The sequence below is a fragment of the Gekko japonicus genome, unplaced genomic scaffold, assembly GCF_001447785.1.
Source record: "Gekko japonicus isolate JY-2015 unplaced genomic scaffold, Gekko_japonicus_V1.1 scaffold761, whole genome shotgun sequence".
Taxonomy (NCBI): domain Eukaryota; kingdom Metazoa; phylum Chordata; class Lepidosauria; order Squamata; family Gekkonidae; genus Gekko; species Gekko japonicus.
The window spans coordinates 569,786-595,233 of record NW_015177030.1 but is presented as its reverse complement, the minus strand read 5'-3'; the positions used below and the strand labels follow the sequence as shown (position 1 = coordinate 595,233).

At 53.0% G+C, this 25,448-nt stretch overlaps 1 protein-coding gene across 1 annotated transcript in view; it reads right to left on the bottom strand.

The window, feature by feature from the left end:
• KIF1C (kinesin family member 1C) overlaps nt 1–25,448 on the bottom strand; it is a 53,630-nt gene that overhangs the window by 17,555 nt on the left and 10,627 nt on the right. Inside the window, exons 2-9 of the mRNA XM_015427890.1 lie at nt 15,170–15,313; nt 4,677–4,753; nt 4,386–4,565; nt 3,404–3,498; nt 3,013–3,124; nt 936–1,013; nt 753–818; nt 107–193 (exon numbers count right to left, since the gene is read on the bottom strand). Coding sequence (XP_015283376.1) covers nt 107–193; nt 753–818; nt 936–1,013; nt 3,013–3,124; nt 3,404–3,498; nt 4,386–4,565; nt 4,677–4,753; nt 15,170–15,275 — 801 coding nt within the window. The 5' untranslated portion in view covers nt 15,276–15,313. The remainder of the gene's footprint in view (nt 1–106; nt 194–752; nt 819–935; nt 1,014–3,012; nt 3,125–3,403; nt 3,499–4,385; nt 4,566–4,676; nt 4,754–15,169; nt 15,314–25,448) is intronic.

Sequence of the window (25,448 nt, the reverse complement as noted above, 5' to 3'; positions counted from 1 at the left end):
TGTCGTTTTGCTTGCTCCACCCCCGGACCGTCTCGGTTGCCTAAATCCCCGCCCCCACCCCGCCCCTGCACCTCCAAGCTCTGCCCCGACCCAAGTGCCCTCCTGCCCCCTCACCCAGGTTCTCCTTCAGCAGCCACGTGAGCACCGAGTCCCGGTAAGGGATGAATTCGGACTTCTTTTTCTTGTTGCTTTGCTGGCAAAGTGGGGAGAGGGAGGCGAGGTGAGAGGCCCGGCAAGGACCCACCGCCCACTGGCAGAGAGCGGACCCCAGGAGCTCCCTGCTCCAGCCGCCTCCAGCTCCGGCCGCAATCCCGAGGGCAGAGCCGAGGAGCTGGCCACGAAACCAGGCAGACGTGCCTGTCCAGCCAGCCCAGCTCCACTCCCCTCCTGCTTGGCGGGTCAGAGCCGCGAGAGGAGCACAGAGCCCCGGCATCCTTCCGGCAGGGGCCGGGGGGAACAGGGAAGGCACCCCTCCCCACTGCAGACACTTCTGGGCCACCGGCTGCTGGCAGCTTCTAGAGGAGTTCCACAAGGGATCACAAGCCCCTTCCACAGAGACGCTTTTCCGTGGCATTCCTCAGGCCGGAGGAAAGTCTGCTGCCGGGGGGAGCTGGGCTTGCCCCCACCCCCTTTCACGAAGCTCTCCCGGAGGCCCAGCATGACAGCTCTGCCCCTGCAGGAAACGGGAGGAGCCCAGGAAGTCGGGAGGAGCCCGGAACCCTTTCGAGACCCGGAAGGGGGCTGCTGCTCACCATCTCTGCCAGTGCTGAGATGACCTTGCCCAGGGTGGTCAGGGACTTGTTAATATTGGCACCTTCCTGGGGGGAAAAGGGTTTTATTTGTTACAATTCACCTGTCTTAACACACAGCCAGACACCCCCTGCCACCCCCACCCCCCAGCAGGGCAGTTCTGAGCCCTGTAGCTGCCTGCTCACCTTTAACCGCATGCCTTTGGCTCCAGACGAATCGGCTCGCTCACTCCCAGCCAGGTCGACCAGGCTGATCTTGCTGACCTGGAAGACAGTGCGGGTGTGTGGGGGGAACGCAGCCTCCTTTGTTGTGTGGTACAATGTCTAACCCGGATCAGGACCCAAATCCCTACCCGGTCTGTCTCGGGACTGAAGCGTGGTGGAATGCCAGATCTGCCACGGGGAGTCAGTGGGGCCAGCTTCGTGATACTGAATCACAAAATGAAGAAGCTTTGCTACCCAAGAACTACAGAAATATAAAATCTTGGCCTAATTTTACTGCTGCCCCTTATTTAGTTAACATTAGCTATGAGCCCTACAGATGGGCCTTTTCCACAGCCCCGTTTTGAGGCACTCCCTTCCGCTGTACTGCAAGGAAAATTTACACGAGTCCCAGTGCATGAACGTAGAAGCCCATGCAGGGCTAATATGGTGGAATCAGTTACTCAGGTCCTCCTGTTCTGCAGATTCTATCAGGAGGAACAAGACCATCTTATACTACCCCTTCTGTCTAGATTTAGCCCTCTGCAGCCTCATCTTGACTTTAGGTCAGAAGTCCTTCGTAGATTCCTCTTAGAAGACGTTCAGAGCACAGTCACTTACGCTGTGGCAAAATTTTGTTGCTTAGCTACTAGGAAACGTCAGCTTATTTTAGCTGAAAAAATGGTATGATTCCCTTATTAACATTATTTCATGTCACTAATTTTATTAACTTCCTCTTGTTTATGCTTTTATCCTATTCCCATGTTATTACTGTTTTTACTAACTCCAATTCCATTAAATTTTTCTAATGCCATTAAATTTTCCAGGCAGATCTGATGCATTTAATATCTCCCTCCCCCCTTTCATATTGTTCTAACAAAACCACCTCTAAGGTGGCCAGATTTTGCCCCTCAGCAAGATCAACAAGGAAGCAGCTGCTCAAGTCTTCTTATTCATTGTCTCAGCCTGCCAGGCTGCCGGGGAATGTTATTGTTTGCAAATGTGCTGATAACTAGGAGTGTCAATCGCGACTGATCTATGATTGTAGCCAAAGCCCACCCCCCAGACACCACACCTGGCTAAGAGGGGACCTGGGAGGCCACAGTTCAGCCCCCTCCCCCCCCCACTCTGCCATAGGAAGCTCGATGGGTGACCTTGGCCTAGTCAATTTCTCTTAGCCTAACCTCCCTCACAAGGTTGTTGCTGTTGGGAGGATAAAATGGGGGGCAGGAGGACCAGGTATGCAGTCCTGAGTTCCTCAAAGAAAAGAAAGGACACACACAGACAAAGAGCTCAGGACAGCAAGCGTGTCCCCCCCTTCCATTTTGTCCTCACAACCTCCCTGGAAGGCTTTCCTTCTCTACCAAGCAGGAACTAGGAGAGACTGGGGGAAAGGTGCTGCGACATTAGAAACAGGAAACAAGAAGCTGCACAGAGTCAGCTGCTCTTGGGCTGGATTGCAGCCTTGGGCCTGATATGGCCCGCGGGCCGTATCTTTGACACCTCCTAGTGCATAAAAACTTCCCAAGCAGACTGAGAGGCCACCGCTGGCCTAAGGTCATTCTTGGGAGAGCCATTCTTGGGAGAGCCAGTTTGGTGTAGTGGTTAAGTGCGTGGACTCTGATCTGGGAGAACCGGGTTTGATTCCCCACTCCTCCACTTGCACATGCTGATGTGACCTTGGGTCAGTCACAAGCTCTGGCACAGCTGTCCTTGAAAAAGAGCAGTCTCTGTCAAGAGCTCTCTCAGCCCCACCCACCTCACAGGGTGTCTGTTATGGGGAGGGGGAAGGGAAAGGAGTTTGTCAGGCGCTCTGAGACTCCCTTGGGTAGTGAAGGGCAGGGTATAAATCCAATCTCTTCTTCTTCTTCTTCTCTTAAGGTCAGCGGCTCGCCAGTCCAAACCCGCCCTCCAGCCACTACGCCTGACTTCTTTTGGGTTGCCCCGGAGTGGAGTGCAAGAGCCCGCACAGCAGCAGCAGCACCAGGCACCTGCCAGGATGGTGTCCAACTGGGAGGCGTGTGCCCCTCCCTCCCTCCCGAAGACTGCCACAACCCCTTACCTTCTCTGTGTCGAGGTCCGTGAGCTCATCATGGCGGTGCTGCGTGAATACGATGGTGAACACGGCGTGGGAGCGGCTGCTTGTCTCATTCATGTTGGTGGCAGCCACCGTCCTGGGGGAAGGCGTGGGCACACGTTGGCATGAGAGAGAACCCTGGCCCTTGGCGTGAGAGAGACCCCTGGCCCCATCAAGCCACAGGTGGCTGCCGCATCACATACAAGGGACCATGCTGTGGGCCGGCCTCCTCCAAATGTGGGAACGAGGAAGGCTCCTCCCTGTACTCGTTGCCATTCTTGAGAGCCACCGCCACCACCACCAGCCCCTGTTCTCCCACCCAACGCCCTGGCGGGCACCAGGACTCCTGGGTCCCTCGGCCGGCAAAGGACCGTACCTGGTGAAGGGGACAGGGCCAGCACTTACCTCCACAGAATAGGAGAGATTGGGGCATTTGTTCTCATTCACTCGGGCGAAAAGATCTTTGCAGAGCTAGAGAGAGAGAGAGAGGGAGAGCAGGAGAGACTAGGTGGAGGGCCGGAGGCAGGATTGAGCATGCTCAGGAGAGCCGGCAGGAGGGGCAGAGCTCAAAGTGAGTAGGGAGGGAGAGAGAGAGAACGGACTGACCACCACCCCCCTCCATCCCCCCAGTCAACTTGGGCCACAGAGAGTGGAGCAGGCAGGGCTATTTTGGGGGCAGGAACGCACAGGAACGGAGTTCCGGCTGGCTCGTGAGTTGGCTACGCCCAGCAGGAACTCATTAGCATAATAGGCCACACCCCACAGCAGGAACTCATTAGGATTGGCTACATTAGGGGAGTGTGGCCTAACATGCAAAGGGTTCCTGCTACAAAATAAAAGCCCTGGGTTTTGACAACAAAGAAGGTAAACAAGATAAGAAACAAAAGGTGAGTGTGGTTGGATGACCACACTTCTGGTAATGTGGGGTGTGGCATAATAGGCTAATGAGCTGCTCTGTCAGGGGTGTGGCCTAATATGCTAATATATTTCTGCTGTTGGGTGTGGCCTGTTATGCTAATGAGTTCCTGCTGTGCTTTTTCTACAAAAAAAGCCCTGGGAGCAGGGACCTGATTTCAGTGGGGGGCAGAAAAAACAACCCGCCTGGCTCCTTCCAAAACTTATAGGCTGTGGATCTAGCGTGGGCTTTTGTGGGCCCTGGTCCTACGCGAGGACAAAGACAGATGAGTCTTCAAGGGCCTGCGAGACTCCCCTTTGTGTTTTCAGAGCCCACCTTGGAAAGCCACCTGTGAGACCGAGTTAGGGTGCTCTGACAGTGGGGGGCACCCCTCGGGCTCCCTTGCCAGCACCTGCCTGGCACGGGCCCAGCACGCGCCACTCCCTCCCACCCACCCCGGTACCTGAGGTATGATTCCCTGGTGGCCGGTCTCCGGCTTGCCCATCATGGTGTAAGACTTGCCAGCCCCCGTCTGCCCGTAGGCAAAGATGCAAACATTGTAGCCTTCAAAGGCATGAAGCAGCATTTCCTCTCCGATGTCTTTGTAGACTTGCCACTGGGAAGCAAAACTGGGGTCCTCCTCCTAGGAGTGAGAAGCCGTGACTGCCGGGGGAGCCCTGACACTGCTGATAACCACCCCCCACCCCCACCCCGCATCCCTCCTGCCCACCCCACCCCAGCCCAGCCCACTCACAGAGGTATGGGACCAGTAGGAATAATCGAAGGTGAAATTCTTGGGGGCATCTTTCGCCTGCTTGGGATTGGTGATGCCTGCAGAGAGGAGAGCAACGCGGATGAAGAGCAGGAGGCAGTCCGGACGTGCAGCCTGCCTTTGCGTAGCCATCTCAGGGGTGGCAAACCGTCTGGTGTGCAAGAAGAGGAGGGGGGCGTGCAGGGGAGAGATCCATGGGGGTGACCGTAACAGCAGCACGAAGGGACGACAGATCAGCCAAGTAAAGCCTCCGCTGCCAACGAGCTCCCAGAGGAGACCAGGGCCCCGCGGGACCTCTCCCAGCTCCGCAGGGCCTGTAGAACGGAGCTCTTTCGCCAGGCCTTTGGAGCCGCCACCACCGAATACTACTAATACCTCCACCGCCAACAAGTATTATCTGTGCTGGCGGAACCCTGGCCCGCCAGTCCCTTAAACATCGCCCAGGCCAACCACCCCAGACAGCCGCAGCAGGCCGAAGAGCTCACCGTAAAGCGAGGAATGTTGCTAGCACTTTACCATGTTCGTGTTTTAACATTGTGCCTTTTAATTTATGTGCTGTTATGTGATTGTATTTGGGAATTTTATTCTCTCTGTAGGCCGCCCTGGGCCAGGAGGGCGGGATAAAAATCAAATAAATAAATAACAAATATATAAACCTGGGTTAACCTACTGGTCAAATAGCTGGGCTGCAGCTATTTGCTCCCCCTTTCCTGTGCCAGTCTTTAGAAGGACCCACTTGGCCATTTCCCCTCACGGTCTGAGGAGTTTGGGGCCTCACCCGTGGAGTTTCCCCTCAGCAGCCAACCAGTGCTGGAGAGGGAGAGGGCTCCACAGTCAGTCAGAAGACAGCCGGGTGTGCCAAAGCGTAAGAGTGACGTCTGTGTGGTCAAGCGGCGGCACCCGACTTGTGGAGACCCCGTGGGGCCCCAGCCAGCGAGGGCTGCAAGGCCAGCGAGGAGCAGAGGTGGTCTGCCCTGCCCCGTCTCCCTTGGTGCTCAGCCTTGCTTCGCTCCCCAGCTCTGGCAAGGTCGGGCCAGCCTGGGGGGTCAGGGGCGCAAACGGCCTAGTCTGCCACTGGCCAGACGCCCCCTCTGCCCGGCAGCAGCTCAGCGGAGCAATTTCCTGCCACCCACAGCGTGATCCTTTCTCCCAGCTGCCCCTGGGGCCTCTCCCTGCAAGTCACCACAACCTCCCCCCCCGCCCCCCGGACTTTGTTCAGACGTTCAGACCTCTTTCCCCCCTCTGGCCGGGGGCCTCCATTTTATCTTCACAACAACCCTGTGAAGCAGATGTTCTGAGAGGGAGTGACTGGCCCACGCTTCCCTGGCAGAGGGGAGGGGCTGTGTCTCCCAGAGCCTTAAGGTGCCATGCTTAGGTGCACGGACTCTAATCTGGGAGGACCGGGTTCGATTCCCCACTCCTCCACTCGCAGCTGCTGGGTGACCTTGGGCAAGCCATAGTTCTGACAAGAGCTGTCCTTGAAAAAGGGCAGTTTCTGTCAGAGCTCTCTCAGCCCCGCCTACCTCACAGGGTGTCTGTTGTGGGGAGAGGAAGGGAAAAGGAGTTTGTGAGCCGCTCTGAGACTCCTCTGGGTAGTAAAGGACCATGGGGTGTAAATCCAATCTTGTCTTCTTCTAAGGGGAGGGGGGGCTCTCTCTAACCACTAGGCCACGCCCACCCATCGCAGACCTGCCCTCTGGGGAGGAAGAGGGGCAGCCCCCTGTTCGGGGCCAAGGCCAGGCCCTCCTCTGCTGGGGAGTGGAGGCTCCCGTCTGGATTTCCCGCACTCAGCAAGGGATCCTTTATTTATATAATTTATACCCCACCCCCTCTCCTCACCGGGGACTCGGGGAGGCTCACAACATTTAAAAATACAGCACAGGTACCCTACAAATACAAACAAGGGCTATAAATACAGAACAATTAAAACCAATTAAAACATCAACGTAACAACAAACCACCCGGGAGAATTAAAACAACCGGCCGGCTCCCCCGTTTGTAACACTAACTAACCAAAGGCCCCCTGCGGCCCCCCCCTCCCCAGCTCGGAGACTCTGTGATCCTGAAAGCCACCTGGAAGTCACACTAACCAAGGGCCCGGCAAGCCCTCGGTCACACACCTCTCCTCTCCTGGGAGCAGTGCATTCTGTCCCTGTCCTCACATGTCCCCCGGGCTTTTGCTTCACCCAGCCCCCCTTGGCAGCCTCTGCGGCCCTCTGATGCCAGCAGGATCTTGGCAGCCCCAACTCAGTTTGGGACCAGGATCCCCTAGATCTGTAGTTCGTGGCGTGACCAGCCAGGGAACTCTCTGCCCGGTGCGGGGAGCCACAAGGTGTGACACTTGCAGGCGCAGAGAGTGGGGAGAGAAGGGGGAGAGGGAGGCAAGAGGCTCAAAGCAGGGAACTGGGGTGGGCGATCCCTGGGGCTGGTCTGCTTCAAGGTGAGCCCGGGGGCATCCCCACACAGTGCTCCCTCTAAGCTGAGTGAGTGTGAGGTAGCGCACGGTTTTTTAGCCTCCGGCTCACACGTTTTTGCCTGGGCTCAGGAAGGACGGGGCTCCAGAGCAACCTAATTCATGCAGGAGCCGAATGGCTCGCTCACCACTTTAACGCCAGGAGCTCATACAGCAGAATTTTTGCTCGCAAGACTCCACAGCTTAGAGGGAGCGTTGGTCCCCACCCCACCTGGGCAACAGGCAGGTCAGTGCCTCTGCTTCCAAAGGCAGCGGTGCGGAGGTGCCGAGGCCCAAACCCGATTGCCAGCCACACCCTCTGACCCACCAGACCCAAGTCCAGTAGCCCCCTAGAGACCAACAAAGGTCTTCTGGGCATGAGAGTTCAAGAGCCAACGCTCCCAAGGGTCTCTCAGGGAGGGGGCTCTGCTTCTCAAAAGCCAACCCCCCCCCAGGGTGCTCCTGGGCTCAAATCCTGCTGTTCCGCTGCAGACCAAGACGGCTGCCCTCTGAACCCCTGCACTCTGCACATGCCTAGGGGCTTTTTAAACAAAGCGTTGACGTGGTTACCCTACCCTAGCCCTGCAAACCCTCCCATGACCGCTCAGGGGCCCGCTTTGCCAGGAGTGGGTGGGCGCCCTCCATGTGGGAACAGGCAGTTCACAATCCCTCTCGCCTTCAAGGGCAGGCAGCGCACGAGGGGTTAAGCTGTGGGTTCCCCCCACACCCCCAGCTTGCACAGAAGGGCTGCTTTTCATTCGCAGACACGCGCCCCATTCATGCTGGATTGGGCAGGCAGCCAAAAAATGGTGGAAGCAGACCGCAAAGCACCGGCCGGCAACCCACTGGCAGCGTTGACACAGGCTCTTCCTGGACGGAATCTGCAGAGTTAGACTGGAGGGCAGGCCCTGGAGCAGCCTGGCCCAAACGGCCTTCCCGTCTCTCCCCATGAGGGAGCCACCCCCACCCCCGGTCACACGGACAGGGCAGCCCAACCCGCCCAACCACTGGCTGAACACTCTTCGTCAGGGGTCCTTTCGTAGAAAAAGAGATGCAGGAGCTCATTACTCATTAGCATAACTTATTTGCATATGCCACACCTCCTGACATCACCGGAAGTGTGTCAGAAGGCAATACCCACTGCTCAGTCTCCAGTGGACTGTTTTGGACTGCTAGCTATTGGGGGGGGGGGACACATGCAGATCTGTCCTCGCAGAGGAGGAAGAGCTTGTACCTGAATAAAACTTGGTCTTAAAGGAGCCACTGGACTGTTTTGGACCAGGGGGCGGGGGTTCTGCAACTTACCTGGCTGCTTCTTGCTCTGACTGAGGGCTGCTGGGAGCAGGGGGTGGGGCTTGTTGCCTGTGCCCACCCCCTGGGCTCTTTACTGCCGGAGCTCTGCTCCTGTGCGCTCCTGCAGGAAATTACCCCTGCTCTTCGCAACTGTGAAGGCAAACCAAGGTTGCTTCTTCACTCAGCAAACAGGGCATGGACAGAGTCATGCCACGTCCTCTAGGGTGCAGCCTGCAACCTCCTTGCTCAAAGATCAGCTAGGGGTAACCACGCTGCGGTTAAGAACATAAGAGCATAAGAACATAAGAGATGACAATGTTGGATCAGGCCAAAGGCCCATCCAGTCCAACACTCTGTATCACACAGTGGCCAGAAATACCAGTGCCATCAGGAGGTCCACCAGTGGGGCCAGGACATTAGAAGCCCTCCCACTGTTGACCCCCCCCAAGCACCAAGATGACAGAGCATCACTTGCCCCAGAGTCCCTATCTATACCTTGTGGCTAATAGCCACTGATGGACCTCTGCTCCATATGCTTATCTAATTCCCTTTTGAAGCCGTCCATGCTTGTAGCCGCCACCACTTCCTGTGGCAGTGAATTCCAAGTGTTAATCCCTCTTTGGGTGAAGAAGTACTTCCTTTTATCCGTTCTAACCCGACTGCTCAGCAATTTCATGGAGTGCCCACGGGTTCTTGTATTGTGAGAAAGGGAGAAAAGTACCTCTTTCTCTACCTGCTCTTTCCCATGCATAATCTTATAAACCTCAATCATGTCACCCCTCAGTCGTCGTTTCTCCAAGCTAAAGAGCCCTAAGCGCCTTAACCTTTCCTCATAGGGAAAGTGTTCCAACCCTTTTATCATTCGAGTTGCCCTTTTCTGCACTTTTTCTAAAGCTATAATATCCTTTTTAAGGTGTGGTGACCAGAATTGCACACAGTATTCCAGATGAGGTCGCACCATTGATTCACAACGTCTGATTGGGCCAGGTCCAAATCAGTGTTCCCTCTCTGCTGAGTTAGTGTGAGCTAGCTCCCAGTTTTTTTAGCCTCCGGCTCACACCTTTTTGCCTTAACTCCGGAAGGATGGCTCCAGAGCAAATTAATTTATGCAGCAGCCAAATTGCTCGCTCACATCTTTGATGCCAGTAGGTCAGAAAGTGGAATTTTTGCTCACAAGACTCCACAGTTTAGAGGGAATATTGTCAGTATTCTCTCTAGGCTGAGTTGGTGTGGATTAGCTCACAGTGTTTTAGCCTCTGCCTCACACAATTTGGCTCAGGAAGGAGGGCTCCAGAGCAAACTTATTCATGCAGCAGCGAAACCGCTCGCTCACAACTTTCATGACGGTAGCTCACAAAGTAGAATTTTTGCTCACAAGACTCCGCAGCTTAGAGGGAGCATGGGTCCAAATGCCCATTCAGCCACAGAAGCTCCATGGGCGACCTCCGCCCAGCCCTTCTCTCGCAGGATGCTGACAAAGGCTTCTTCCCTTGGAAACTGCCCGACAAGCGGGACTCCCTCCCCATGGGGGCAAAGCGCCGTCTTCCACACTGAGCTCCAGGTAATCCTCAGAGACATGGACCAGCCACCACCAAGGCTCCTTCTAAGCTGTGGAGTCCTGTGAGCAAAAATTCTACTTTGTGAGCTCTCCTGGGCATTACAAGTTGTGAGCGAGCGATTTGGCTCCTGCATACATTAGTTTGCTCTGGAGCCACCCTTCCTGAGCTAAGACAAAAATGTGTGAGCCAGAGGCTAAAAAACTATGAGCTGGCTCACACTCACTCAGCATAGAGGGAACACTGGCCACCACCAACATCCCCTGGCAACAGGCGCTCACAGAAGACCTGAAGACCAGGAGGACAGACAGATGGAAAACTGAGGGAGGCAGGCAGGGGGGGTGGTCCGTCTTCCTTTTTCTCTGCTTCTAGTACATGTGTGCCCGCTTCTCCCCCGCCCCCACACTTTTTCCATAGAAAGGGAGGGTTAGGGAGGAGAGTGCTGCCTGTGACTCTGATCTTACTGGTGGCCCTTGCAGACTGGTCACGCCAGTGTGGGGGGCACGCTCCGAGCTGGCCACAGCAAAAAGAGAAGCCCCTCGAGGGGCCCTCTCAGAGCAGAGGCTGCTGCAGAGGAAGGTGTCAGAAGAGAAAGACAAACACAGCCGCACCCTCATCAAGCCTTCGAGGAAACCCACATCCTCCCAGGGCCGACCTAGGAGCAGGGGGGGGCAGCATTCCAGGCATCGCTCACATAGCTGCGGGGAGGGTGGGCGGTATCCGGGATGATGTATTTGGGGAGGGATGTGTGTGTGAAGGTGTCCCTTCTTGACTTCAGGAGCCACAAGACAGTGCTGTGGGAAAGGGCCAGACCCCCTGCAAAGGCCTCTCAGCTGCTGCAGGGCTAAATATAGAAGAGGACAAACAGCCCCCCCCCTCCTGGTCGCAGCTTCGCTTGGGGGGGGAGGCTTGCGTCAAGAACTGAGCACTGGGGGGGAGGGAGGGACGAAGAAGAATCCCATGGCCTGTTTCTGGGAGAGAGGCTCCCTTGAAAGCGACACCGTTTCTTGGGGGGGGGGATATTGACACAGAACCACCGGGGACTCTGACAGAGACCAAACCCACCGGCCCCCATTACCAGGCAGCAGGATTACTTCAATGTCACTGAACCCTCAAAGATGTTATTGCAGCCCTGTTTTGATAAGCTGTGAAATCTGCAGAGCCGGCCAGAATCCCATCAAAACCGGAGCCCTCCCTCCGAGCAGGAGACCCCACCCAACACTTCCTCTCAGCGTGTCTCTAGGACACAGTTTGGAACAAAAGGCTGAGAGCTCCATGAAGTCGGCACGCAACTCTTTTTTTTTCTTGCAAGAGGACTCGCCCCCTCCGGTGTCCCCCCAGTTTCTCCCCCCCCCTCACTAATAAAATCTTCAAATGCACTCAGTCTGGGGAAGAACTGGGCCCAATGGCAACAGGGCACTGCTGAAGCAAAAGCCCTCTCTCCGTTTCTGCTGGCGCCGGATTCAGACTCCCCAAGCTCTGTGTCCAGATCAAGACTTACAGGCCCACAGCAGATTGGGGGGAGGGGGAGAGAAAGGCCATAAGAACATAAGAACATAAGAGATGCCAATGTTGGATCAGGCCAAAGGCCCATCCAGTCCAACGCTCTGTGTCACACAGTGGCCAGAAATACCAGTGCCATCAGGAGGTCCACCAGTGGGGCCAGGACACCAGAAGCCCTCCCACTGTTGACCCCCCCAAGCACCAAGAAGACAGAGCATCACTTGCCCCAGAGTCCCTATCTATACCTTGTGGCTAATAGGGGCCACTGATGGACCTCTGCTCCATATGCTTAGCTAATTCCCTTTTGAGGCCGTCCATGCTTGTAGCCACCACCACTTCCTGTGGCAGTGAATTCCAAGTGTTAATCATACCACCCTGCAGAACCCAGTAGAGGGGTTAGAGACAGCCAATGCTCCCTCTACGCTGTGGAGTCTTGTGAGCAAAAATTCTGCTTTGTGAGCTGCTGGCATTAAAGTTGTGAGCGAGCGATTTGGCTGCTGCATCAATTAGTTTGCTCTTCTGGAGCCCCATCCTTCCTGAGCGAAGACAACAATGTGTGAGCCAGAGGCTAAAAAACTGCGAGCTAGCTCACACTGACTCAGCTTAGAGGGAACACTGGCTAGAGCACTGAGCTAGGAGCCGAGAGGCCCAAGTTCAAATCCTGACTGGATGACCTTGGCCAGTCCTGCGCTCTCAGGTTGTGGTGGGGATAAAATGGGGGGAGGGCAGCCACATGTGCCACTCTGAGCTCCTCGTAAGGAGGAAGTGATGTAAGCAGCCAGGACAGGATTTGGAAGGGGCCGCCACAGAAGAGCCCCTGGCCATTAAAATGGTACTTTAGACTTATTAAAATATATTTACTGAAATATTTGTGCCTGCGACTAACAGGTAATAATTAAAGCATTACAGACTAAAACCAGTTACAAGAAAGTTCCCAAATACCCACTCCCCCCCCCCAAGAGATGCCAGCTGTTTGTGTGCGCAGCGTGCTATCGAGTTGCAGCCAACTTAGGGTGACCCCAGCAAGCCGCTTTCAAGGCCATCGGGAAGCAGAGGTCGTTTCTTATCTCCTTTCCCTGCAAAGTCTTCCTTGGCCATCTCCCATCCAAGCACCAGCCCTGCCTGGCTTCCGAGATCTGACAAGACCAGGCTATGCCATGCCGCCTTCCCTATGCAGCCGTTCACAGCCCACCGGAAACCCTGGCATAACCTTGCCGTGTCTTCCAAAGATCTCCCCGTGAGGGGGCTCCATGCCACAGAGTAGGAAGGCCCTGAGTCAATGCCAGGCTCGCCAGCCTAAGAAGGGTAACAGCCAGCAGGTGGCAGCCTGAAGACCGGAGTTGTTGGTTCTAGGCCCCGATGGGCTTTAAACAGCAGCAGCAGCAGCAGCACCCGCCACTGGCTGTCAGTTTGGTTCTGAGTCCAGTGGAGCTGTTTCGAGACGGGAAGGGCCTGTTCCCATGGTCTAGCCCTAGAAAATAACGGGGCTGCCTCATTCTGGACAAGCTGCAGTTTCCAGCCTTTCTGCAAGGACAGCCCCACGCAGATCTGCGTGACAGAAATCCAGCTGGGAAGGAACAAAAGCAAGGATCGGCATGGCCGGACCAGCCGTGTCTAAGGCAGGAGAGTGTTGGCAAACTAAGCGAGTGTTGGCCGCTCTGCCAACTGGCTTTTCAAACATCAAGGCCAGGTCTCTGAGCACCCCCAAGGACATCCCTTTTTAAGGGCTGGGCCCCTCAGACCCTGAGAGACCCCCATGGCTGCCACAGCAGCTTGGAAGTCCTGGGCCTGGTCTGACAAGGCAGCCTCAGCTCATACATGGGAATCTCAAGGACAATTGACCTTGGGACCCTGGACACCAGGAGTCATTTCCTGCAGGAGCGCACAGGAGCGGAGCTCCAGCAGTAAGGAGCCCAGGGGGCAGGCACATGCAGCAAGCCCCGCCCCCTGCTCCCAGCAGCCCTCAGTCGGGCCACAAGGAGCAAGAAGCAGCCAGGTAAGTTGCAGAGCCCCCCCCCCGGCCCACCTTCAGGTACAAGCTCTCCCTCCTCTGTGAGGGCAGATCTATGTGTGTCCCCCCCCCACATATCTAGCAATCCAAAACAGTCCAGTGGCACCTTTAAGACCAAGTTTTACTCAGGTACAAGCTCTCCCTCCTCTGTGAGGACAGATCTGCACATGTCCCCTCCCCCAATAGCTAGCAATCCAAAACAGTCCAGTGGCACCTTTAAGACCAAGGTTTATTCAGGCACAAGCTCTCCCTCCTCTGTGAGGGCAGATCTGCACATGTCCCCCCCCCAAATAGCTAGCAATCCAAAACAGTCCAGTCCAGTGGAGCCTGAGTGGTGGGTGTTGCCTTCTGACACACTTCCAGTGATGTCAGGGGGTGTGGCATATGCAAATGTTATGCTAATGAGCCCCTGCACCTCTTTTTCTACGAAATGACCCCTGCTGGACACCATATCCGAGACCCCCCTCCATTGGCTCATCCAGGGACACCACTCAGTATGTTTCTTGTCATCTTATTTTTAACTGATTTAATTAAGCTAACAGGCCTGCCTCCAACTCTGCAGAGTTTGGAGAGCAAGCGACATTCCAGAGACAGGCCACTCACAAATCCGAAGGTGCCTCCCGCCTGTCCCTGCGCACCGACACGCATCCCTCAGGGTGGCCCCTCTGCCACTCCCCGGGGCCCCCCCGGGGGGGGGGGGGGCTCTTCTGCAGTGGCTCCGGCTGGGCAGGACAGGGTCCCTGAAGAGGGCCTGAACAGCAGGGGGGAGACGGGGTGGAGGGTTTTGCTATGTTATTTTTGGTCTTAAACTAGGAGGGGGGAACTAATTGTTACTGCAAGCCACCTCGAACCACGAGGAACAGCCAGTGGGATACAAACGCTGAAATAAATCAGCAAGCAGCCACCTGACAGGCAGGCGGACAGGCAGCTCACCTTCTGTGCTGAGGTCTGGGCAATGCCCTACTGACAGTCCCCACCGGAAAACTGGGGCTGTTGTCATGCTCCATGCCCACAAAGTGGCGGGCAGGGGGCCTGAGCGCCCCCCAGCCCGTGCCCTTCCCCTCCTTCCGACCTGGCTCTCTCACCGGCCAGCAGAGCTCCACGATCGGAAGCTGAATTGCTGGGAAGAAGCCCCTTCGTCCTGGAGCATGTCAACACCCCCTGCGCTCTAGCATGTGAGTTGCAGTCTGAGCCTCGGCCCCCTGGTAGGAACAGCCTCCCATGGAAAGAGGCCAATCCTCCATGGGGGTCTCCAAGGGCTGCCCCACTCTTTGGAAAGGCAGCCAACCCAGTGGAGGTGTCTGTGCCCCCAACACACCGGGGCAGCTTCGTGGTAAGTCAGACCTTTTGGGTCCAGACAGTCTCCTCCTCCTCGGTCTTCCTTCTCCTGCAGTGACTGGGGCTGGCGGGGACCCCCACGCGCTTCTCACTCACTCAGGCACAGCCTGGCTTCAGCCACCAGCACTGGACAGGCCCCCACACGGGGAAGCGTTGGCTAAGAGGCCTCTTTCGCCCCTCACTTCAGACAGATTTCACCGGTTTTCAAGCCATGCGACTTTCTCACAACTCCTCTCGTTCATTCCCTCCCCCACATATAAACATGCGCAAGCCCACCCTGGCCTCCAAAGGAGAGCAGACCCACACGGGGGAGGTAACTTACAGGTGGTTTTTCCCTGCATCTGGATCACACATTTGGCATCTCGGCTGATTTCGCGCGCATTGAAAGGCCGTACCCGGACAGCCACTTTGACGGACGCGCTGGCCATTTTGGGTCAGATTCAGGGGCAGCTCACCATGGGATTACCTGCGGGGGGAAGAGAAGAGACAATACAAGAGACAGGTATAACATTTCACAGTATTTACTTTTCTGCAGTGAGAACCGTAACAGAAACACAGAACCACTCTGAGAGCTTCAGCCCAAGTGACAGAAGGGGCTTTAACATTTTTGCCATGAATGCAAATGATGCAAACCGTTCCACCACCTTACCCTCCTCCCCCCCCCCGTGGAAGACACGGGTGTCATGACATGCATGTTACACGTATGCTTTTGTGTACTTTTCACACCCTTTGTAGAGAGTTCACCAAATGGCCAGGAGAAGTGCAGGACCTTTTATCTTTGGCAGCCAATTAATGAAGCTGAAGATAAAAGAAGAACTATTGTCTTTTAATTTCGAGTGAAGTGCTAAACACAGTCTTTTTAATCTTGCTTCAGCTGTCAGCGAGCACAATCAGATATGATCTCAGCACACCTGCACATGATTTCATCATATCACGGCAGAATCATCACATGATAAAATTATATGATTTTTTTTAAAGATAGTGGAAATCACTTTGCCTATAAAAATGTCACAAAGAAGAGTTACTCAGGTTTCAGACTGTCAAAGAACACAGGTGAGGTTTCAGTGTGTTTGTGTATTGGGTTTCCTAAGATTTTAAAAGAATTTTAACAGTTATTTGAAATTTGATTTGCTTTACAGCTCGTCTATTTAATTATGGTTAAGAGAGTGGATTTTCCTTGCATGCAGACTTTCAGTGACCTTAAGGTTAACTTGTTCTTCTTTCTATTTTTTATTACCTTGTTTAATAGTTGTGCCTTTTTTCAATAACAACCATTAATTCATTGAAAGTGCCTGCCTGGTTTCCGGGCGCAAAAGGTCCAACACAGAACTCAGAAATATTGTGCTATGTAGCAGACAAGCTGCCCCTTTACCAGGCAGTGTGTGGTGCTGTGGTACACCAGAGTGACTAAGTTGGTTCTAGAAAAGAGTAAGAGTCCAGTAGAACATTAAAGACTAACAAAAGTTGTGGTAGGGTATGAGCTTTTGTGAGTCAAGCTGGTTCTGTACGGGTTCTAGCTCCTGTTCCAAGTTCTGGGGATGGGAAGGGTGTTCCCTGGGGTTTTTTTTCTCTCCTCCAGGAGGGAAAGAAAAGACATTTGGGGGGGAAACAATCCAGACTATCTTACGAAGCCTAAACTTATTTCACTGCTTCAGCAACACATAACACATCAACAATAACTGAACACACACATTTGTACTAGTTGGCTTATTTACAAAACTCAACAGTATAAATGCCTTCTGCTTCTACAAGCAAAATTGCAAATGTCGCCAATACTAAAGAGAGAGAATTGCAAATTGCTGCATCCTCTGCTACCTAAAAACGTGTATCTTACTTTTTGCCATCTGAGAGGTAGGAAGGAAGGAAAGTTGAAACAGAAAACACATCTTCTAGTAAAGAAAAGTAAGGGTGTTAATTGGACAGAACATAAGAACATCAGAAGAGCCCTGCTGGATCAGACCAATGGTCCATCTAGTCCAGCATCCTATCTTACACAGCAGCCAACCAGTTCCTCTAGACCATGGGTGTCGAACTCATTTGTTATGAGGGCCGGATCTGACATAAATGAGACATTGTTGGGCCGGGCCATGTGTGTCATAATAAGCAATGCCAGGTAGCAGAGATATAAACTGCAAGGACACAAACACAAAGGGCTTTAAAAACATTAGCACTCTTGCAATATTTTGTTTATTTAACAGTGTCTGATAACTGACACCTCTTGCTCTGAATTATTGCATCAAAATTTCTGTGCTGTTGGAATCTTGAGTATGCTGTTCAGGTGTGTATCTGTAAGCTGCAAACCTATGATGACACAGCAGCAGCAGCAGAACTGGAAAAAAAAGCAGAAGACAGCCAGTTCCACTGAGGGCCTGATAGAAGCCCTCCGGGGGCCTAATCCAGCCCCCGGGCCGCATCTTTGACACCACTGCTCTAGACGGCCAACAACACGGCAGAGAGGCCGAGGCCTTCCCCTATTGTTGCCTCCTGGCTCTGGGATTCATAGATTTAGTGCCTCTGAATGTGGAGGTTCCCCTCAGTTGCCACAGCTAGTAGCTGGTGTGGAGAAACCCCAAGTTTTAAAAGGGTAGGGTTTTTCCCCCTCTCTGGAAGTAGCAGGGAGACAGTTCAGTTGCCTGCTAGATTACATCTAAAAAGGTAAAGGTAAAGGTTCCCTTGCTCGAAAGCTGGTCGGATCCGACTCTAGGGTCGCGGTGCTCATCTCCGTTTCCAAGCTGAAGAGCCAGCACTGTCCGGAGACATTTCCGTGGTCATGGGGCCGGCATGACTAAACACCAAGGTGCACAGAACGCTGTCACCTTCCCACCAAAGTGGTGCCTGTTTATCTACTTGCAATTTCTTGCTTTCGAACTGCTAGGTTGGCAGGAGCTGGAACGAGAGATGGGAGCTCACTCCGTCATGCGGCACACTCGGGTCTCGAACTGCTGAACTACCGACCTTCCACAGCCTGCAGTTCAGCATCTTAACCACTTGAGCCACCGCAGCTCCAGATTACATCTATACATATGCTAATAGCCCTGGTAGGGAAACCAACTAAGGAATGTGGGGCTAGGAAGTCTCCAGACGATTCCTGGAGATTTCCCAGAATACCTCCCAGGAGGGCTCCCAGGACCTGGGCGGACTGGTCAAGAGGGAGTGATGTAAAGGGGGTGGAGGGGGGCCCTCCGAGGAGGAGGAGGAGGGCTCTCTTGGTGCTGATTCTTCGAAGGGAACAGACTTCCAAGGGATGGTCAGATGTTGTGGCAGCCGTCTTTTGCTGGCCATGTGGTCTCCCAGGTAATGGGACACAGACAGGAACCCTGTGACTTTTTAAGATCATCCGTGCCTGCCCTATGTGAACCTCCGTTATGGTATGTCTAGAAAAGGGCAAGAGGACTGCATTTAGGACCAATTTCCTTTTGAGATCCGTTTGCTGATTTAGTGTTGTGCTAAAAGATAATTGTAAATATTTTCTTTTTAATAAATCTGTCTTGACTCTGGAGGTTGGTTCTCGGTCTCTGTACCACCTAGTTTCCCCCACCGTCTCGGACACACGAGTGCAAGAGGGACCCCTGGGTGGGGAAAAAAGCAGTCAGCGCGCACATGCCTATCCTCTCCAGGGGAGCCCCAAAGTTATCATTGGTCCGTGTGGTAACCAGGCTCTGGGTAACGGAGGACATACAGGCAGGGCCTCAGGTTGGAAAGGGGGAGCCAGGAGCCCTGTCCCTCCTAGCAGGAAAAAAAGGACAGGTAGTGGTAGTGAGTTACCCTAGTGAAAGAAGGAACCCCCTCAGGTTGGAAAGGGGGAGCCGGGAGCCCTGTCCCTCCTAGCAGGAAACCCCCCCCCCCAAAAAAAAGGACAGGTGGTGGCAGTGAGTTACCCTAGTGAAAGCTGGCAATGGCAAAGAGGGGTGGGCAGAGCCGAGTCTGCAAGTCAAAGCAGGCGTGTTCCATCTCATGGCCACTGACAGACTTATCCTCCGTGGATCTATCTAACCACCATACACTCAACACAGACCTAGCAACAAGTTCACTAAACTTCAAAACACAGTGAACTCTTCAGTACCATCATGCACATTTCAGCAGATTAACTATGGACAAAACTAGTCACATTCATACGACATATGCTTGAAAATGGGTTGTACGGGCCGAAAGAATACACAGGAAGTCTTACTTGCTAATGCTGTGGGCGGCCTTACACATAAAGTCTTCACACGATACATTGTGAACGTGTAAAACCTTGCCTTTAAAAGCATTTTATTCATTCCAAAGGGATGGCAATTCTTAGTTTCTTTCCGTGTTTACTGAAACTTCCAGTTCTTCCACTGGAAAAAACTGAAAACTGCTCAGGAAAAAGAACACCCCCAAAGCACCCCCTGCTTCCCCCACCTGGTTTCACCTTCCCAGCTACGCCGCATCACTCACCAGGGCCGCCGCGAGCCCAAAGCCTTCAAAGACTTCATGCAGACTTTCTAGGAACCACTTCATGAACACCAGCTCAGAGGTGGAACGTGGAATATAAATAATGTAAATATGTACGTGCAAATAAATATGTCCATTTTCTGGAAGAAGAAACAAGGAGGGTGCATCCCCTACCTTTGTATCTGACGAAGGGAGCTCCGGCTCTCGAAGGCTCATATCCTGCTCCCTAAGGTGCTCCTGGGCGCGGATCCAGCGGTTCTGCTACATACTAACACGACTACCCGGTGAAACTCCCGAGCTCCATAGAGTCCCTTGTCTGCTGCAACTCCGTAACTCAGACACACGGAGGCACAGCACATTTCTCGCCAAAATTTACATTCCCCCCCCCGGAATTTCGGGGTTTTGCATAGAAAGTCTGGAGCCTCACCACTCCAGGCGCTTCGATCAAGGGAAGAAGGTGTTGTGGTAGGAAGAGGGACAAAACACCTTGAATAATGCATTCCAGACAGACAGCTCAGCTAGACTACTCCGAGGCAAACAACAAGGCATCACGTGGGAGGCTCCCGAAAGATGGGCAGGTTTCTTCCGGCAGGAGCCTCTGCACGCCAGGACCCACCTCGTCAGGCGCATGGGAGAGCATGGAAGAGAGCCAGTTTGGTGCAGTGGTGAAGTGCGCGGACTCTAATCTGGGAGAACCAGGTTTGATTCCCCACTCCTCCACTTGCACCTGCTGGATGACCTTGGGCAAGCCATGGTTCTGGCAGAGCTGTCCTTGAAAAAGAGCCATTTCTGTCAGAGCTCTCTCAGCAAGAGAAAGGAGTTCGTAAGCCGCTCTGAGACTCCTTTGGGTAGTGAAGGGTGGGGTATAAATCCAATCTCCTCCTCCTCCTCTTCTTCTTCTTCTATATACTCGGTGAACTGAGCATAAAGCTTCATGATTTTGGCAAGAAGGGGGTCCTGGCCAAGGAAGTGTTGTGGCACAACAAAGGGGGTCAGCTGGCTTTCTCATTTCTGAATGACAGACACCTGGCCCCTTTAGCAGCAACAGCAGCAGCACAGATTCCTTTGGCTTCTGAGTGGTTCTACAACAAGAAACCAAATCACAGCCACAGGCTGCTCTGGCTATGAAGAACTGGACATCCCAGCCTCTCTGTCCCCCATCAAGACAGCCAATTTGGTGTAGTGGTTAGGAGTGTGAACTCTAACCTGGGAGAACCGGGTTTGATTCCCCACTCCTCCACATGCAGCTGCTGGAGTGACCCTGGGTCAGTCACAAGTTCTTTCAGAGCTGTTCTCTCAAGGGCAGTTCTCAAGAGAGAGCTCTCTCAGCCCCACCTACCTCACAGGGTGTCTGTTGTGGGAAGGGGAAGGGAAAGGAAATGTTAAGCCGCCCTGAGACTCCTTCGGGTAGTGAAGGGCGGGGCATAAATCCAATCTCTTCTTCTTCTTCTTCTTCCACTTGGGGTCAGAAGCAGCAGTTTAAAATAGAAAAAGACGTTCTGGGCGTCCGGAAGCACCTGGTAGATAGGTGTGGTCGCTCAGAAGTGAGCCAACGTCACTTTGGACATGCTCAAAAGCAGTTTTCCGTCAAGTTACCTGTACTGAGGCCTGTCATTAAAACTGTTTCCAAGGAGGAACTACGAAGGTTTTAATTAAATGCTTGCCTTGTGTTTAAAACCAAACACTGAATAATAGATACGAGACAACAGCGGCTGATGAAGCATTGCATTCTGGGGCAACCCACAATTGCAGAATGTGAGCCCACAAACCCTGTTTAAAAACCAGTGGCCAGAAGTTCCTACGAGCTGCACTCAGCATTCCTTGGGGTCAGCGTACGAAGCAGCCACAGAAGGATATGACGTTTGCGGCATCCAGAAAGGGTTCCTAGCCCCTCTCCGGAAGGTCCAAGGATTCTGAAGTCAGCAACAAAGCCTCAGCTCCTGAAAAGCCAAACCACACGGATTCAGGACAGCTTGGCCAAGCGGCTGAGCCCAACCGGTGCTCTTTTGCGGCTTGGCCTCTGTGGGCCTTGTGCCTTGGCAGGCGCAACAGGTAAGTGATGTATGTCCCAAGGCCAGGCATACCTGGGAGAACAGCGCAAGGCGGTGGTGGGCGGGGCGTGCTCAGCAGGGCTCTCCCCAGGCAGGGCAGAGGATTTCACTTTCTGCCTAGACCTCAACCAGGCCATCCAGCCAACAGAAGCAGAATCCTGCCCAACACACAAATGTGCACAAGTAGGCAAACATTATGCTGCTGGCCACAGCCCTTCCTTGTCTACCTGGCGCTCGGCCCCAGACGTCTCCCTCGGCGGCAACAGGTCCACCCGGCTCCCGAAGCCTGCCAAGGCACATTCCCTGCCTGGTTCGGGCAACCCTTCCATCTCAAGGTGCATTCCTCAGCAGGGCAGCTTTGACGCTCAAGGGATCCTGGACTCTCGGCTGCAGCTCTCATCTACATACCCCAGCCACAGGAAGGTGGGGCTTGGTCTGGCTTGCAGCCGGAAGAACAACCAAAGGGCCTGCCTGGCTCCCCATACTCAGCCGCTGCTGCCAACCCAAAGCCCCCAACCGGGGTCATCGAGCACAGAAAAGCACGACAGGCGTGGGACTGGAGGCCACCAGCTGAAGAGCCCCTTCAGTGGCACCTGGGACAGATACCCCCCTGAGCCCTTTTGGGAAACCCTCCGATGAGGAGTTCCACACACAGCCTGCTGCGTAGCTCTCTAACCACTCTCTCCACCCGTGGAGAAATTTCGTAAGCCTCTATAGCGAACCCCTTCAGACACCTTTTTTAAAACATAACCACCACCCCTTCAAAAAACCCACCCCAAACTCACTGAGCCTTTCTTCACAGAGAAGAAGAGAAGAGATTGGATTTCTACCCCGCCCTTCACTACCCAAAGGGGTCTCAGAGCGGCTCACAAACTCCTTTCCCTCCCCCTCCCCACAACAGGCACCCTGTGAGATAGGCGGGGCTGAGAGAGCTCTCTCAAGGAATGCCCCTGAGAGAACAGCTCTGAGAGAACTTATGACTGACCCAAGGTCACACCAGCAGCTGCATGTGGAAGAGAAGTGGGGAATCAAGCCCAGTTCTCCCAGATTAGAGTCCGACACCAAACTGGCTCCAAGAAGATGCTCCAAGACCTTGCCCTTTTCTGTAGACTTTTCCAGCTCTGCAATGTCCTTTTTGAGGTATGGCGCCCAGAACAGCATGCAGGATTCCCGGTGAGGCCACCCCTGGATGGAGACATGGGCACGACCACTCTTGCAGTGTAGTTCTCCCTCCCCTTCCTAATCTTCCCCTCTTGTGCAGCCTGTCTGGTCTGCTGCTGCTGCACACAGAACAAACCTGTTCGTGGCACTTTTCACCAGAATCCCAAGACCCCTTCCCAGGGGTCATTTCGTAGAAAAAGAGGTGCAGGAGCTGGGGGGGGGGGGGGGGGGGCAGACTGCATTGACCCAAGAGGAAAGTTAAAATTACATTTCTATCATTTCTCTGGAACTTCCTTTTTAAAAACTGGAGTTCCCTTAGCTGCCCTCCAATCCTCTAAAAAGGAAGCTTTGCCTCCTTCCCAGGAAAAAGACCCACAACTCTGATGGGGTCTGAACTGGCAGAGACTGACCAAGAGAGAGATCTTGGAGTTGTAGTAGATAACTCAATGAAAATGTCGAGACAGTGTGTGACTGCAATAAAAAAGGCCAACGCTATGCTGGGGATTATTAGGAAGGGAATTGAAAACGAATCAGTCGGTATCATAATGCCCCTGTATAAATCGATGGTACGTCCTCATTTGGAGTACTGTGTACAGTTCTGGTCACCACACCTCAGAAAGGATATTATAGCATTGGGGAAAGTGCAGAAAAGGGCAACTAGAATGATAAAAGGGTTGGAACACTTTCCCTATGAGGAAAGGCTAAAGCGCTTGGGGCTCTTCGGCTTGGAGAAACGACGGCTGACGGCTGACATGATTGAGGATTACAAGATTATGCATGGGATAGAGCAGGTAGAGAAAGAAGTACTTTTCTCCCTTTCTCACAATACAAGAACTCGTGGGCACGCCATGAAATTGCTGAGTGGTTGGGTTAGAACGGATAAAAGGAAGTACTTCTTCACCCAAAGAGTGATTAACATATGGAATTCACTGCCACAGGAGGTGGCGGCGGCTACAAGCATGGACGGCTTCAAGAGGGAACTGGATAAACATATGGAGCAGAGGTCCATCGGTGGCTATTAGCCACAAGGTATAGATAGGAACTCTCAGGCTGGGGCAAGGGATGCTCTGTATTCTTGGTGCTTGGGGGGGGCAACAGTGGGAGGGGCTCCTAGTGTCCTCCTGGCCCCACTGCTGGACCTCTTGATGGCCCCTGGTATTTTTGGCCACTGTGTAACACAGAGTGTCGGACTAGATGGGCCATTGGCCTGATCTAACACTGGCTTCTCTGATGTCCTTATGTTCTTAACTGAAGGGGTGGGGGCGGGGGGGGTACCCACTGCAGACAAACGACCCATCCAAACATTCCCAGACTCTTCCCTTCTGTCACCTGCGGACTAAGGACCAGAGCCCGACTCCCTTGCAACTGGGAAACCATCGTCACCCAACAAGCGTGCTACAAATAAAATAAAACAGCCTGCTATTAGTGCCCCAAGCCAGACCCCGTTTCCATGTGCCAGTCAAGAAACAAGAACTCAGCACCCGCGTTAACAGACGATGCACTGCCCAAGAGCATCACCGGCCCCTGGAAAGCAGGGAGGCGGAGAGAACCAGCGAGTCCTTACAAGCCACCTGGGAAGGACGCAATCGCTTGGCACGCTGTCAGGCAGGGAAGGCCAGCCGTGAGTCACGGCAGATGCCAAGCGCAAAGCATGCCTTCTCCTCCCTTCTCACACCCATGCACCTGTTGTTGTTTTTTAAATAGTTTATTTTGGTTTTTTACATCATATACAAAGTAAATATATTACTTTACAACAATTTTGGAGCATCTTATCCATATAGTTCTATCCATCTGTCTAGTTTCTGCCATATTTTCTCAAACACACTGTCAAATGTTCCCGCCAATAACGTATTTATTTTGTCCATTTCTTTTATGTCCATGATTTTTGTAATTAATTCTTCTCTGTCTGGTAATTTGTCCGATTTCCAACATTTTGCTATAGCTATTCTAGCACTTGTGAGAATATAGAGTATCATGCGTGCATCGTTATACTTTATTCTATCAGGTAGTATGTTTAATAAATATACTTCTGGATTCAGTGGTAAGTCTATTTTTACTATTTCTTGAATGAGTTGTTTTATTTTTTCACAAAATTTTGCCACTTTTTCGCATCTCCACCAGATGTGATAAATAGGAACCAACATTTCTTTCACATCTCCAGCAATTCCCTGAAACGCTCTTATAGCATTTTTGTGCTTTATCTGGCGTCCAATGCCACCTGTGGAACATTTTGAAGATGTTTTCTTTGTAAGATGTGGCTCTTAAAAGTTTTGTTGAGTTCCACATTTTTGCCCACTTCTCTAGACCTATGTTATTTCCTATATCTGTTATCCATGTCTTCATACATGGTTTTATTTTCCCTGTTTGGAATTCGTCCTCTAATAAGTAGTTGTATATTTGCTGTATCATTTTATCTGCAGAGGACAACCAAATTTTATTTAGGTTACTGTTTGTCTTTGCAACGCCTCTTGTTTTATCTTTGATGAATCTTGATTTTAATTGTATTTTCTCCCAGTTTGTAAGGTTGATGTTCATTGCTTGCAAGGATCCAAAATCTTTCAGTTCATTTTCTTTTGTGAGTAATGTATCATAGCTGACAGCTTTCTCTTCCATCATCAGTGTTGGCATTATGAAAGCTTCCAATGGGGATACCCATCTCGGTATTTTATCATAGAATTTCTCTTTTAGCGTTCTCCATATTTTTATCAGAGAGTCTCTCAAGATGTGTCTATGGAAGTGACGGTGTCCTTCGGTGCTGCCAGGAGAGCACCAGGCCTGGTCTGATCCACGCTCCGTTTCTGCAAGCCAGGAGCCAAGTCTCAAGGGAAAACAGGCTCTGCGGCTGCCCCAGACCTGCGAGCAGAGATAGCCCAAGGCAAGGCAAGGGCACCGCTCCCCAGTCCTGGCCAGCCCTGCACCTCAGGAAGGCAGGGTCCACTTGACACATGCAGGGGACTTCTGGCCCTGCCT